We start from the raw sequence: 16,170 nt of genomic DNA on the forward strand, positions 1-16,170 counted from the left end.
GCTGTATTAGGTGTGAGTAAATAAGCCAATGAGTGAACTGGGTCAGTGTGTCTGTGGTGTCTCAGTTGACATGGAGCCCAGCCTCCCAGCCAGGCCATTTCCATACAGGGGCCGTACCAGCCAGTTCCAGGTAATCCTCTGGGATTGAGATCAGACTACCGAGGTCAAAGGCTTCTAACTGGACTAATCGGCACATAATGACTCTGATTAAAGGGAGTAGCAGAGTTTATTAAAGGGAGTGGCAGAGTTTATTAAAGGGAGTGGCAGAGTTTATTAAAGGGAGTGGCAGAGTTTCTTAAAGGGAGTGGCAGAGTTTATTAAGGGGAGTGGCAGAGTTTATTAAAGGGAGTGGCAGAGTTTATTAAAGGGAGTGGCAGAGTTTATTAAAGGGAGTGGCAGAGTTTATTATGGGGAGTGGCAGAGTTTATTATAGGGAGTGGTAGAGTTTATTATAGGGAGTGGCAGAGTTTATTATAGGGAGTGGCAGAGTTTATTAAAGGGAGTGGCAGAGCTTATTAAAGGGAGTGGCAGAGCTTATTAAAGGGAGTGGCAGAGCTTATTAAAGGGAGTGGCAGAGAGGGAGGACTTAAATACCAGAGCATCTGTGGGCACTGCAGGACCAGGACTTCTAGGTGGTTTAGACAAATGGCATCCTATTCCCTACACTCTTAGAATGTCTGGTGACTTGAAGAACCCTGGAGATCCTCAAGGAACCTCTGGATTTCCTCAAGGAACCATTGCTAGTCAATGGTTCATATTTGCACCTTTGTTTAGTAGAGGGGTTCTTGGAGGAACCTTTAATGTTTCAATGTACCAACTGATTCCTGGAGGAACCCTGGACTAGAAGCATGGCTTAGTAGTGGCGTGCCTTTCATATAGATATTTTTCGGCCACCCGTGGGGCTAAATGTAATTCCTGTTCATCTGTTCTGTTATATTGTCAGGTTGAACACTGACAGTTTAGTAGCTTCAATGAGTCTTACAGAGGTGTATGAGTTCCTCAAGAGCCTTTGCAAGAGTTGGAATGGTTACAACTTTACTATATGTAATCAGTAAAGTAAGTATTATTGATATTATATTGTAATATGCATAAATATTAATGGAAAATTTGAGGTGTACAAACTGAACATGATGAACAGGAATGTAATTTACTCCAACGGGTGGACAAAAATAACCAGCTCAATGCCACGCCTCCAATAAGCCACACCTCTAATCTTCTGATAGGCTGACACCTCTACAATATATTATTCAAAAGGTTTGAAATTGAACCTCTCCAATCACAAAAAGGTTCTGGTTTGAACCTTTACACAGGGGTTCCTCAAAGGCCCTCTTCAGAGGGGTTCCTCAAAGGCCCTCTTCAGAGGGGTTCCTCAAAGGCCCTCTTCAGAGGGGTTCCTCAAAGGCCCTCTTCAGAGAGGTTCCTCAAAGGCCCTCTTCAGAGGGGTTCCTCAAAGGCCCTCTTCAGAGGGGTTCCTCAAAGGCCCTCTTCAGAGGGGTTCCTCAAAGGCCCTCTTCAGAGGGGTTCCTCAAAGGCCCTCTTCAGAGGGGTTCCTCAAAGGCCCTCTTCAGAGGGGTTCCTCAAAGGCCCTCTTCAGAGGGGTTCCTCAAAGGCCCTCTTCAGAGGGGTTCGTCAAAGGCCCTCTTCAGAGGGGTTCCTCAAAGGCCCTCTTCAGATAGGTTCCTCAAAGGCCCTCTTCAGAGAGGTTCCTCAAAGGCCCTCTTCAGAGAGGTTCCTCAAAGGCCCTCTTCAGAGAGGTTCCTCAATAGCCCTCTTCAGAGGGGTTCCTCAAAGGCCCTCTTCAGATAGATTCCTCAAAGGCCCTCTTCAGATAGGTTCCTCAAAGGCCCTCTTCAGAGGGGTTCCTCAAAGGCCCTCTTCAGAGAGGTTCCTCAAAGGCCCTCTTCAGAGAGGTTCCTCAATAGCCCTCTTCAGAGAGGTTCCTCAATAGCCCTCTTCAGAGGGGTTCCTCAAAGGCCCTCTTCAGAGGGGTTCCTCAAAGGCCCTCTTCAGAGGGGTTCCTCAAAGGCCCTCTTCAGAGGGGTTCCTCAAAGGCCCTCTTCAGAGGGGTTCCTCAAAGGCCCTCTTCAGATAGATTCCTCAAAGGCCCTCTTCAGAGGGGTTCCTCAAAGGCCCTCTTCAGAGGGGTTCCTCAAAGAATCTTTTTGAACTGAAAAGGCTCCCCGTGTGGCAATTTTTAAAACCCCAAAAGGTTCTTCCAGGCTCCTGTATAGTGCACTACATAGGGAATAGAGTGCCATTTGAGACAGCTTCAGTCTGAGACTGGCCTCAGGAATGATATAGCATGTGGTAGAGCAACAGGCCCCACACAGTGAAGTGGAACCACACTGCTTATTATAGCATCATCAACCTTAACTACACAAGACAGAAACAGTAGTGTTTGTAGATACTGACTATTAGTTGACCCGTTTACAATAACACATACAGTAGTACGTGTAAGTAGAACTAATGTATACCACTCTCTGTTCTGTTCCTGACATTCTCGATTCTACTGCATGGTAACGGATGCCAGGAAAAATATAGGATTTGTTGCTTTATCAACCTGTTTGGATTGAATTGGCCACAGACTGATGTATCTAAAAACCTGCTATGCATGTGTGTTCAAACCGGTTTGGATTGAATTGGCCACAGACTGATGTATCTAAAACCTGCTATGCATGTGTGTTCAAACCGGTTTGGATTGAATTGGCCACAGACTGATGTATCTAAAAACCTGCTATGCATGTGTGTTCAAACCGGTTTGGATTGAATTGGTCACAGCAATGTAGTATACATATGAAAGGATTTTTAAAATACATCTCTCTCTGTAAGACTGAACAATGGCAGCATGGCCCTGATCGCAGCAGGAAACACTTCCAGGGCAGAGTTTATCAAACACCTGAAGAGATACAACAGTGTAAACAATCAGGTGAGGTCACCAGGTCACTCTTCCTTCCTTCCACACCTAAATGCACCCATGTACTTATGCAGTTACACATGCAGGCATATATGCAAACACACACACACACACACACACACACACACACACACACACACACACACACACACACACACACACACACACACACACACACACACACACACACACACACACACACACACACACACAGGAAGTCCTGCAGTCACTTATGGAGTTAGCTTCCATACAAGTTTAAGTGGAATTAGCATACTGTCAAATTAATCGCTTCCCTAAAACACTTTTCAGGCTTATATAGATTAGTCCATTTCAGAGGCCTGTAGCCTGTCTGTCCCCATTTTCCATCCAGCACAATCTAATCTAAGCATGTTTGTTAACCTACATTCTAAATATACAGTTGGAGGTATAGGGTGCTGTACGACGCGCTGACTGTGTGATAGTTAGAGAGGACTTCATCATTTCTATGCTGTCTGTCTTTCCGGGAGAAATTCTGACTAATGTTTATGTTATTGGGCCATTTCCCATGAATACAAGCAGGAAATGGAAATTATTCAATTATGACTCAGACAAACAAACAGCCCGGAGTTTATTTATAGTCTGACTTCTATTGAATTTTTTATATTTGATTTGAACGATGTCTGGGATACGTCTGAAAAACGACTCTTGAAAAATCAATTTCCAGATGGGAAGTCAGAACACATAAACAAGTTGAGGTTGGAAATGTTCCACTATCATGTCTAGACCCAGTGCTCCATGTCCTCCTCCATGTCCTCCTCCATGTCCTCCTCCATGTCCTCCTCCATGTCCTCCCTGTTTACTTCATGAACAAAAGATATGATGGGGGGTTCATATGTACTATGTTCATGGTTACGGTGGCTTAACTGAACTGAACTGTTGTCGAGGACAGGATGGAACCTCTGTGACCAGGGTCATAGATGGCGTCATTACTGTGTAGGGAATTGTCTTGTTGGGGATGCTGTGCATCATTGCCCCCTAGTGGTTGGAGTTGCTACTGACTGAGACGATGGTCTTGTTCTCTCAGTCCTTCTTTCCTCTATTCCTCTCCTCCCTCTCAAAGCTTATTGGAGGTCCTAGGGAGGGATGTTGGATCATCCTTGTATATAATTGGACAATAATATAATCTTCTTCTTCTCCTCCTCCTCGTCCTCCTCGTCCTCCTCCTCCCCAGTTCAGTTTCTCCTTCGTGGAGACGCAGACGGTGTGGGCTGTGAGGCTCCGCCCCCGCTCTCAGAGCAGCTGGTCTGATGACATCGCTGAGGACAATGGAGAGTATGACTCTAAGAACACGCCCATCATCTCCTCCGAGGGGGCCTACCCCTGGAATGTAGACGGAGACCTATTGGAGGTGCCCTCAGAGCTGCTCATCAGGTACAGCTCCTGTTCTTGACCTGGCCCAAAGCCCCCCATGATCCTAGATCAGCAGCCCTACTCTGAGACGCTGTGTGAACACTGGCCGATGTAGTAGGTATAACTCTATCCTTTAGCTGGTCTAAAGCCCCATAGCAACTACACTGTCAGATAGACTTTCAACCTGGATACAAACCCTGTCTCAAATAACATGTTACCAAGGCAATGACCTAACGCTGCTCACTAAGTATAGCCCTAGCTGTAATCTCATGGTCATATTACTCTGGGTTTAATTTACACTCCTCAAAGACAGTTCTTAGAGGTCATGTTCAGTGTAATTTAACCATTAGTCTTTTTTCGATCATATAATTAAATTTAAAACCGGTATCCAAGAATTGCTTCACTGAAGTAGTAGTACTGTTGTGTCAGTCAGATATGGGACATTTAAAACCTCTGTAACTGATTCATTTGTTTCACCACCAGGTTAGATCCTCAACTCCTGACCCTGTTTGTTTCACCACCAGGTTACATCCTCAACTCCTGACCCTGTTTGTTTCACCACCAGGTTACATCCTCAACTCCTGACCCTGTTTGTTTCACCACCAGGTTACATCCTCAACTCCTGACCCTGTTTGTTTCACCACCAGGTTACATCCTCAACTCCTGACCCTGTTTGTTTTACCACCAGGTTACATCCTCAACTCCTGACCCTGTTTGTTTTACCACCAGGTTACATCCTCAACTCCTGACCCTGTTTGTTTCACCACCAGGTTACATCCTCAACTCCTGACCCTGTTTGTTTCACCACCAGGTTACATCCTCAACTCCTGACCCTGTTTGTTTCACCACCAGGTTACATCCTCAACTCCTGACCCTGTTTGTTTCACCACCAGGTTAGATCCTCAACTCCTGACCCTGTTTGTTTCACCACCAGGTTAGATCCTCAACTCCTGACCCTGTTTGTTTCACCACCAGGTTACATCCTCAACTCCTGACCCTGTTTGTTTTACCACCAGGTTACATCCTCAACTCCTGACCCTGTTTGTTTCACCACCAGGTTACATCCTCAACTCCTGACCCTGTTTGTTTTATCACCAGGTTACATCCTCAACTCCTGACCCTGTTTGTTTCACCACCAGGTTACATCCTCAACTCCTGACCCTGTTTGTTTTACCACCAGGTTACATCCTCAACTCCTGACCCTGTTTGTTTTACCACCAGGTTACATCCTCAACTCCTGACCCTGTTTGTTTCACCACCAGGTTACATCCTCAACTCCTGACCCTGATTGTTTTACCACCAGGTTACATCCTCAACTCCTGACCCTGTTTGTTTTACCACCAGGTTACATCCTCAACTCCTGACCCTGTTTGTTTTACCACCAGGTTACATCCTCAACTCCTGACCCTGTTTGTTTCACCACCAGGTTAGATCCTCAACTCCTGACCCTGTTTGTTTTACCACCAGGTTACATCCTCAACTCCTGACCCTGTTTGATTCACCACCAGGTTACATCCTCAACTCCTGACCCTGTTTGTTTTACCACCAGGTTACATCCTCAACTCCTGACCCTGTTTGTTTCACCACCAGGTTACATCCTCAACTCCTGACCCTGTTTGTTTTACCACCAGGTTACATCCTCAACTCCTGACCCTGTTTGTTTCACCACCAGGTTACATCCTCAACTCCTGACCCTGTTTGTTTTACCACCAGGTTAGATCCTCAACTCCTGACCCTGTTTGTTTTACCACCAGGTTACATCCTCAACTCCTGACCCTGTTTGTTTCACCACCAGGTTAGATCCTCAACTCCTGACCCTGTTTGTTTTACCACCAGGTTACATCCTCAACTCCTGACCCTGTTTGATTCACCACCAGGTTACATCCTCAACTCCTGACCCTGTTTGTTTTACCACCAGGTTACATCCTCAACTCCTGACCCTGTTTGTTTCACCACCAGGTTACATCCTCAACTCCTGACCCTGTTTGTTTTACCACCAGGTTACATCCTCAACTCCTGACCCTGTTTGTTTCACCACCAGGTTACATCCTCAACTCCTGACCCTGTTTGTTTTACCACCAGGTTACATCCTCAACTCCTGACCCTGTTTGTTTTACCACCAGGTTACATCCTCAACTCCTGACCCTGTTTGTTTCACCACCAGGTTACATCCTCAACTCCTGACCCTGTTTGTTTTATCACCAGGTTACATCCTCAACTCCTGACCCTGTTTGTTTCACCACCAGGTTACATCCTCAACTCCTGACCCTGTTTGTTTTACCACCAGGTTACATCCTCAACTCCTGACCCTGTTTGTTTTACCACCAGGTTACATCCTCAACTCCTGACCCTGTTTGTTTCACCACCAGGTTACATCCTCAACTCCTGACCCTGATTGTTTTACCACCAGGTTACATCCTCAACTCCTGACCCTGTTTGTTTTACCACCAGGTTACATCCTCAACTCCTGACCCTGTTTGTTTTACCACCAGGTTACATCCTCAACTCCTGACCCTGTTTGTTTCACCACCAGGTTAGATCCTCAACTCCTGACCCTGTTTGTTTTACCACCAGGTTACATCCTCAACTCCTGACCCTGTTTGATTCACCACCAGGTTACATCCTCAACTCCTGACCCTGTTTGTTTTACCACCAGGTTACATCCTCAACTCCTGACCCTGTTTGTTTCACCACCAGGTTACATCCTCAACTCCTGACCCTGTTTGTTTTACCACCAGGTTACATCCTCAACTCCTGACCCTGTTTGTTTCACCACCAGGTTACATCCTCAACTCCTGACCCTGTTTGTTTTACCACCAGGTTAGATCCTCAACTCCTGACCCTGTTTGTTTTACCACCAGGTTACATCCTCAACTCCTGACCCTGTTTGTTTCACCACCAGGTTAGATCCTCAACTCCTGACCCTGTTTGTTTTACCACCAGGTTACATCCTCAACTCCTGACCCTGTTTGATTCACCACCAGGTTACATCCTCAACTCCTGACCCTGTTTGTTTTACCACCAGGTTACATCCTCAACTCCTGACCCTGTTTGTTTCACCACCAGGTTACATCCTCAACTCCTGACCCTGTTTGTTTTACCACCAGGTTACATCCTCAACTCCTGACCCTGTTTGTTTCACCACCAGGTTACATCCTCAACTCCTGACCCTGTTTGTTTTACCACCAGGTTACATCCTCAACTCCTGACCCTGTTTGTTTTACCACCAGGTTACATCCTCAACTCCTGACCCTGTTTGTTTCACCACCAGGTTACATCCTCAACTCCTGACCCTGATTGTTTTACCACCAGGTTACATCCTCAACTCCTGACCCTGTTTGTTTTACCACCAGGTTACATCCTCAACTCCTGACCCTGTTTGTTTTACCACCAGGTTACATCCTCAACTCCTGACCCTGTTTGTTTCACCACCAGGTTAGATCCTCAACTCCTGACCCTGTTTGTTTTACCACCAGGTTACATCCTCAACTCCTGACCCTGTTTGTTTCACCACCAGGTTAGATCCTCAACTCCTGACCCTGTTTGTTTCACCACCAGGTTACATCCTCAACTCCTGACCCTGTTTGTTTTACCACCAGGTTAGATCCTCAACTCCTGACCCTGTTTGTTTTACCACCAGGTTACATCCTCAACTCCTGACCCTGTTTGTTTCACCACCAGGTTACATCCTCAACGCCTGACCCTGTTTGTTTTACCACCAGTTTACATCCTCAACTCCTGACCCTGTTTGTTTCACCACCAGGTTACATCCTCAACTCCTGACCCTGTTTGTTTTATCACCAGGTTACATCCTCAACTCCTGACCCTGTTTGTTTCACCACCAGGTTACATCCTCAACTCCTGACCCTGTTTGTTTCACCACCAGGTTACATCCTCAACTCCTGACCCTGTTTGTTTCACCACCAGGTTACATCCTCAACTCCTGACCCTGTTTGTTTCACCACCAGGTTACATCCTCAACTCCTGACCCTGTTTGTTTTACCACCAGGTTACATCCTCAACTCCTGACCCTGTTTGTTTCACCACCAGGTTACATCCTCAACTCCTGACCCTGTTTGTTTCACCACCAGGTTACATCCTCAACTCCTGACCCTGTTTGTTTCACCACCAGGTTACATCCTCAACTCCTGACCCTGTTTGTTTCACCACCAGGTTAGATCCTCAACTCCTGACCCTGTTTGTTTTACCACCAGGTTACATCCTCAACTCCTGACCCTGTTTGTTTCACCACCAGGTTAGATCCTCTACTCCTGACCCTGTTTGTTTTACCACCAGGTTACATCTTCAACTCCTGACCCTGTTTGTTTCACCACCAGGTTACATCCTCAACTCCTGACCCTGTTTGTTTTACCACCAGGTTACATCCTCAACTCCTGACCCTGTTTGTTTCACCACCAGGTTACATCCTCAACTCCTAACCCTGTTTGTTTTATCACCAGGTTACATCCTCAACTCCTGACCCTGTTTGTTTTACCACCAGGTTACATCCTCAACTCCTGACCCTGTTTGTTTCACCACCAGGTTAGATCCTCAACTCCTGACCCTGTTTGTTTTACCACCAGGTTACATCCTCAACTCCTGACCCTGTTTGTTTCACCACCAGGTTACATCCTCAACTCCTGACCCTGTTTGTTTCACCACCAGGTTACATACTCAACTCCTGACCCTGTTTGTTTCACCACCAGGTTACATCCTCAACTCCTGACCCTGTTTGTTTCACCACCAGGTTAGATCCTCAACTCCTGACCCTGTTTGTTTTACCACCAGGTTACATCCTCAACTCCTGACCCTGTTTGTTTCACCACCAGGTTACATCCTCAACGCCTGACCCTGTTTGTTTTACCACCAGGTTACATCCTCAACTCCTGACCCTGTTTGTTTTACCACCAGGTTACATCCTCAACTCCTGACCCTGTTTGTTTCACCACCAGGTTACATCCTCAACTCCTGACCCTGTTTGTTTTATCACCAGGTTACATCCTCAACTCCTGACCCTGTTTGTTTCACCACCAGGTTACATCCTCAACTCCTGACCCTGTTTGTTTCACCACCAGGTTACATCCTCAACTCCTGACCCTGTTTGTTTCACCACCAGGTTACATCCTCAACTCCTGACCCTGTTTGTTTCACCACCAGGTTACATCCTCAACTCCTGACCCTGTTTGTTTCACCACCAGTTTAGATCCTCAACTCCTGATCCTGTTTGTTTTACCACCAGGTTACATCCTCAACTCCTGACCCTGTTTGTTTCACCCCCAGGTTACATCCTCAACTCCTGACCCTGTTTGTTTTACCACCAGGTTACATCCTCAACTCCTGACCCTGTTTGTTTCACCACCAGGTTAGATCCTCAACTCCTGACCCTGTTTGTTTTACCACCAGGTTACATCCTCAACTCCTGACCCTGTTTGTTTCACCACCAGGTTACATCCTCAACTCCTGACCCTGTTTGTTTTACCACCAGGTTACATCCTCAACTCCTGACCCTGTTTGTTTCACCACCAGGTTACATCCTCAACTCCTGACCCTGTTTGTTTCACCACCAGGTTACATCCTCAACTCCTGACCCTGTTTGTTTCACCACCAGGTTACATCCTCAACTCCTGACCCTGTTTGTTTCACCACCAGGTTAGATCCTCAACTCCTGACCCTGTTTGTTTCACCACCAGCTTAGATCCTCAACTCCTGACCCTGTTTGTTTTACCACCAGGTTACATCCTCAACTCCTGACCCTGTTTGTTTTACCACCAGGTTACATCCTCAACTCCTGACCCTGTTTGTTTTACTACCAGGTTACATCCTCAACTCCTGACCCTGTTTGTTTCACCACCAGGTTACATCCTCAACTCCTGACCCTGTTTGTTTTACCACCAGGTTACATCCTCAACTCCTGACCCTGTTTGTTTTACCACCAGGTTACATCCTCAACTCCTGACCCTGTTTGTTTCACCACCAGGTTACATCCTCAACTCCTGACCCTGTTTGTTTCACCACCAGGTTACATCCTCAACTCCTGACCCTGTTTGTTTCACCACCAGGTTAGATCCTCAACTCCTGACCCTGTTTGTTTCACCACCAGCTTAGATCCTCAACTCCTGACCCTGTTTGTTTTACCACCAGGTTACATCCTCAACTCCTGACCCTGTTTGTTTTACCACCAGGTTACATCCTCAACTCCTGACCCTGTTTGTTTTACCACCAGGTTACATCCTCAACTCCTGACCCTGTTTGTTTTACCACCAGGTTACATCCTCAACTCCTGACCCTGTTTGTTTCACCACCAGGTTACATCCTCAACTCCTGACCCTGTTTGTTTCACCACCAGGTTACATCCTCAACTCCTGACCCTGTTTGTTTTACCACCAGGTTACATCCTCAACTCCTGACCCTGTTTGGAGTGGACATTGAGGAGGCAGAGGAGGCACACATCAAGTGCAGCTGCATTTAACACTGTATGTAGAGCGGAATCGATACCTTTTAAAGCTGTATAAAGGGTGGATGAGTCTATACACATACCAAGCTCCACTGGCATTGCCACAGAATGTAACATACAGTCTTTCCTACTGTGCTTTACAAGAAACTGTCTTCAGTTTATAGACTGTCTACAGTTTAAACTATGTACAAGAGAGGAGCTTTGACACACAACCTAAAACTATGTATGTAGCACAACCTCAGTTTGCACTATCACTGAATGTCACCTACAGGCTTTACTACTGTATATCTTTGAATGTTAGACGTCAAATAACCAAATGGAGGACAGACAGGCACATTAAATAGAAAAAGTTGATTTATATTAAAGCAAAGACAACATAATAATACATTCCAGTGCACAATTACATCAATTATCAGACCAAAGTGAAATGTGTTGACAAACAAAATGTTATCTATCCATTTTTACAAGCCACACACTTATTTATTAAAAATTATTTCAATTTATAGAAATGTGGAATGTGCCCCCTTTATTTTTGGTCATGAAAAGTTGACTCCCTGAAATTTCAAGCAGTAAAAACATGTTACTCTTCCGCATGCATCACCATCATCATAGCCTACCATCTCTCCAAAACCTGAATGTTCCAATCCCTTACAGCTACAGTAAGAACACAGGATCCATTGAATCCAAAGATTCCAACACAAATCCAAAGGGATGAAAATGTTCCAAAAGGTAAGGCCAGTGTTCCGTGTGTTCCAATTGAGGAATGTTTGAGTCATTTCTGAAGAACAAGCTCTTTCATTTTTCATTTCTGACTGTGTTGGAAACTTCTGCTGCCATGGTGTAGGAGTTGCTGGTGTATGAGTTGCTGTCGTACGCACACATGAAAGTGCATACACGCAAACGCACGTATGCACACACACACACACACACACACACACACACACACACACACACACACACACACACACACACACACACACACACACACAGGGTGCTGTCCCCTTGAGGAGTGGCATGTGTCATTCAGTGAGTCAGTGAACAGATGCCTTTTTTCACTGATGACACTTCCCTGACCTCCTCATCCTTCTGTTACCTTCAGTTCTACATTATAACCATTAAACCTTCTGTCCCATTCACTCCATAAGCTGGTGAGCAAAAATACAAATTGAAGAGTAAAAACCTATGCAGGGTGCAGGTACTGGTGTTACCGGTCTGCTACACTGTGTAACTCTGTGTTGTTGTCTGTGTCACACTGCTTTGCTTTATCTTGGCCAGGTCGCAGTTGCAAATGAGAACTTGTTCTCAGCTAGCCTACCCGGTTAAATAAAGGTGAAATAAAATAACACTGGGCACGTAACTTTTGCAGAGTGTGAGATGCTCCTATTAATTTCTATGAAACATGGGTTTAGGCTGTACGGCTCGGCAGAGGCTCTCGCTGGGTCTCACAGATCAACCAGAACAAATGTTCCTTCTTTCAATCTGATGGTTTCTCAATAGTGACACTAGTTTCACAATAAATGTGTGACAGTTTGAGGCTGTTTCCTCTCCCTACCCATAGCATGAAGATACAAAAGGAAATGTTGTTTAAACAGAGTGATAAAGAAATATATATATATGTATATATCTATATACACAGTATATACACACCTAATGAGGATAGATTTGGCATATAGATGTGTATATATCATTATATACAAATATACTTGCTATCCATAGAGAAAAGCTTCAGCAGTGCATTCATACATGTTTTGTACAGCAGACACAATCAATGTGCGACAGAATCCAAGTAGTCAGGTATGTGAGAATGTTTTGCTACGCAAAATGAGCGGTTCTTAATTAATGGACATGCACAGAAAGTCCCTCCCTGTTTCACACTCTGTTTTGGAGCGTTTTCTTCTGTTTCATGCCTACTGAACAAGACCATGGAATGTTCCGCTTCATATCCTGAGTTCTTGGTGGGGAATAAAAACAGGAATGATAGGCCTGTTCTTGTGAAGTCACATAGCCTATGTTCTAATGTACATTCCACGTACGCAGTCCAATGTTTTATAGTCTCACTGCACCAAGCCCAGAGGTAAAGTGCAATACATTTGTCCCACTGACAACAAAGTTGAAGTTTTTCCTCTTGCATGTTTTAGAGAAATTACAACATTTTGTTGATTCCTAGATTCTGAGCCACAAATGTTTGAATTGTCCTGCAGTTCTTTCCCTTGGGTTTGGATGATCTCAATCAAAATGGGCCTTTTAGTAGAGAAGCTGTTCCCCAGCAGTTAGTTCATCTTGATGTATAGAACCATTCTGTATTAGTACACTCTTAGGATATACTCTCAGTCTTCTCACTCTTTGGTACATAGTCCCAGCTATCCCTCCTGATCTCCTTCTTAAACTGCCTCTTGAAGAAACCAGCCTGGGAATGAAAGAACAAGGTTCAGTTTCAGATAAGAACGAGAGGGAAAAGAATGCAGTGTGTTTGTATGCCGTTTTGTGTGTAGTGTAAAAGCTGAAGGTGTCGTACTGACCTTCCAGAGGGCGAAGATGAGCAAGGCCAAGATCAGGAGTCCCACCAGTAGACTCCCTACAATGATGAACCCCTCCACTGCTGCCTGAGGCTTCTGGTTGAAGTGGGCCTCCAACACAACCTGGAACATCAGAATGAAATAAAACGTTTATTTCAGTGCACTAGTGTTACATTGTACATCTATGACCTGGAACATCAGACAAGGTTGCAAATGTCCTGTCATTTCCACCGCTGTCCTAACATGGACACTGTACATTCCAGTGTTTTATAATAGTAAGGCACTCGGAGGTTGCATAGGCAATTTCCTGACACTTCTTAGCCCTACCAGGACATTTGTATTTGTATTTATTATGGATCCCCATTAACTTCTGCCAAGGTAGCAGCTTCTCTTCCTGGGGTCCAGCAAAATGAAGGCAGTTATACCATTTGAAAAACATTACAATACATTCACAACACATTAAGTGTGTGTGCTCAGGCCACTACTCTACTACCACATATCTACAACACAAAATCTATGTGTGTGTATAGTGTGTATGTTATTGTGTGTTTGTATACTTGTGCCTGTGTTGTGTTGCTTCACAGTCCCCGCTGTTCCATAAGATGTATTTTTATCTGTTTTTTTAAATCAAATTTTACTGCTTGCATGAGTTACTTGATGTGGAATAGATCTCTATATAGTACTGTGCGCCTCCCATAGTCTGTTCTGGACTTGGGGACTGTGAAGAGACCTCTGGTGGCATGTCTTGAGGGGTATGCATGGATGTCAATACCTCTCACAAATACAAGTAGTGATGAAGTCAATCTCCTCCAATTTGAGCCAGGATAGATTGGCATGCATATAATTCATGTTAGCTGCTCTCTGTATACATCCAAGGGCCAGCCGTACTGCCCTGTTCTGAGCCAATTGAAATTTTTGTGGCACCTGACCACACGACTGAACAGTAGTCCAGGTGCGACAAAACTAGGGCCTGTAGGACCTGTCTTGTTGATAGTGCTGTTAAGAAGGCAGAGCAGCGCTTTATTATGGACAGACTTCCCCCCATTTTAGCTACTGTTGTTTCAATACGTTTTGACCATGACAGTTTACAATCCAGGGTTACTCCAAGCAGTTTAGTCACCTCAACTTGCTCAATTTCCACATTATTCATTACAAGATTTAGTTGAGGTTTAGGGTTTAGTGAATGATTTGTCGCAAATACAATGCTTTTAGATATATAGGACTAACGTATTCCTTGTCAGCCATTCTGAAACTTACTGCAGCTCTTTGTTAAGTGCTGCAGTCATTCCAGTCACTGTAGTAGCTGACGTGTACAGTGTTGAGTCATCCGCATACATATACACACTGGCTTTACTCAAAGCTGATTGGTTGGCTATTTGAGCCAGTAAAGGGGGCTTTACTATTCTTAGGTAGCGGAATGACTTTTGCTTCCCTCCAGGCTTGAGGACACACACTTTCTAGTAGGCTTAAATTGTAGGCTTAAATTCAAGATATGGCAAATAGGAGTGGCAATATCGTCCGCTATTATCCTCAGTAATTTCCCATCCAAGTTGTCAGACCCCGGTGGCTTGTCATTGTTGATAGAAAACAATATTTTTTTCACTCACTCTACGGAAATCAAAATTACAATGCTTGTCTTTCATAATTTGGTTAGATATACTTGGATGTGTAGTGTCAGCGTTTGTTGCTGGCATGTCATGTTTTTACTATCGTTCTTTATATCATTTATCTTTGTGTCATAGTGTAGTTTCTTCTTTTTATTCAGTTTAGTCACATGATTTCTCAATTTGCAGTATATTTGCCAATCGGTTGTGATGCCAATTTATTTGCCAAACCTTTTGCCTCATCCCTCTCAACCATACAATTTTTCAATTCCTCATCAATCCAAGCGCAAAAAGAGTTTTTACTGGAATAAGCTATTTTAGTAACTATAATAAACTATTTCATAAATGTGTCAAGTGCATGAACTTGGACTTGACATGGACTTGAGTGATCTCCATTGTGGAACAGTGACATGCTATCCTCCAAAAGATTACTGCATAAGGCCAATGTATCACTACTGTATAGGCCTATCATTTCTTACCTGAGCGATAGGAGTCTGCTGTAATAGGATGGTGTGAGGGTCCTCCCTTGGTGATGTGATGATGCCAGTACTCTCTATCAGCATCACTCCATGACGACCCTGAGGAGAGGGAGGGTAAGATTTGATTTGATTACATTAGAACACTTTAATATCCTCTGAAGAAAGGATGATTCGTGTTGCCATTTTAAGAGATTTGAAAGTGTAGCATTAGTGAAGTGTTTACCGGTGTGAGCTGTAGAACGGTGGGGTTGAGCTTCACTTCCATCTGAATGGTGGCTTCTTTCCCAATGTCCATGTCTCCTAGTCTACACACCAGAGTCAGGCACAGGTCGTCTCCGTGAGCACAGAACTATGGAGAGAAACAACACTATTGTGATTTCATTTTAAAACATCAACATCAGTGGAATACAGCACTGCTACACAATGAGGTTAGGGCCAATTCCATTTAAACTCAGGAAGTAAACAAAAATGTAAATGCTCCTCATTTATAAGATGAGAGAAAAATTTGAATTCCAATTAATTTACTTCCTGAATTGACTGTATCAATATGGAATTGACCCCAACACTGCTACATACATTATAGGAGTAGGAGAGGGAGGTATCTACCATTTTGCGTTTGCTGGTTTTGGAGAAGAAGAAGACCAGTTCCTTGATTAAAGAGGACTGTGGCACCTCACAATCATCTTCTACTGTGATGGAGCTGTTTTTAATGGAGCATTCTCCAAGAGAGGTCTAACAGAGGAGGAAAGAAAATAAGTTAGATATTGGTGATTATAAACTGGGTGGTTTGAGCCCTGAATGCTGATTAGCTGAA

General features: G+C 44.5%; 2 protein-coding genes across 3 annotated transcripts in view; one reads left to right on the forward strand and one right to left on the reverse strand.

Moving 5' to 3' along the window:
* Positions 1 to 11,266, forward strand: part of cerkl (ceramide kinase-like) — a 101,460-nt gene extending 90,194 nt beyond the window's left edge. For both annotated transcript variants that reach the window (XM_055871130.1, XM_055871131.1), the window contains 3 exons: positions 2,830 to 2,926; positions 4,125 to 4,324; positions 10,691 to 11,266. In XM_055871130.1, the coding sequence (XP_055727105.1) occupies positions 2,830 to 2,926; positions 4,125 to 4,324; positions 10,691 to 10,772 (379 nt within the window). In that variant the 3' untranslated portion in view covers positions 10,773 to 11,266. The remainder of the gene's footprint in view (positions 1 to 2,829; positions 2,927 to 4,124; positions 4,325 to 10,690) is intronic.
* The window catches only part of LOC129817041 (integrin alpha-4-like), a 37,561-nt gene continuing 32,484 nt past the window's right edge, over positions 11,094 to 16,170 (reverse strand). The window contains exons 23-27 of the mRNA XM_055872025.1: positions 15,963 to 16,088; positions 15,580 to 15,705; positions 15,357 to 15,455; positions 13,277 to 13,396; positions 11,094 to 13,164 (exon numbers count right to left, since the gene is read on the reverse strand). Of these exons, the coding sequence (XP_055728000.1) occupies positions 13,072 to 13,164; positions 13,277 to 13,396; positions 15,357 to 15,455; positions 15,580 to 15,705; positions 15,963 to 16,088 (564 nt within the window). The 3' untranslated portion in view covers positions 11,094 to 13,071. The remainder of the gene's footprint in view (positions 13,165 to 13,276; positions 13,397 to 15,356; positions 15,456 to 15,579; positions 15,706 to 15,962; positions 16,089 to 16,170) is intronic.

The sequence above is a fragment of the Salvelinus fontinalis genome, chromosome 19, assembly GCF_029448725.1.
Source record: "Salvelinus fontinalis isolate EN_2023a chromosome 19, ASM2944872v1, whole genome shotgun sequence".
Lineage (NCBI taxonomy): Eukaryota > Metazoa > Chordata > Actinopteri > Salmoniformes > Salmonidae > Salvelinus > Salvelinus fontinalis.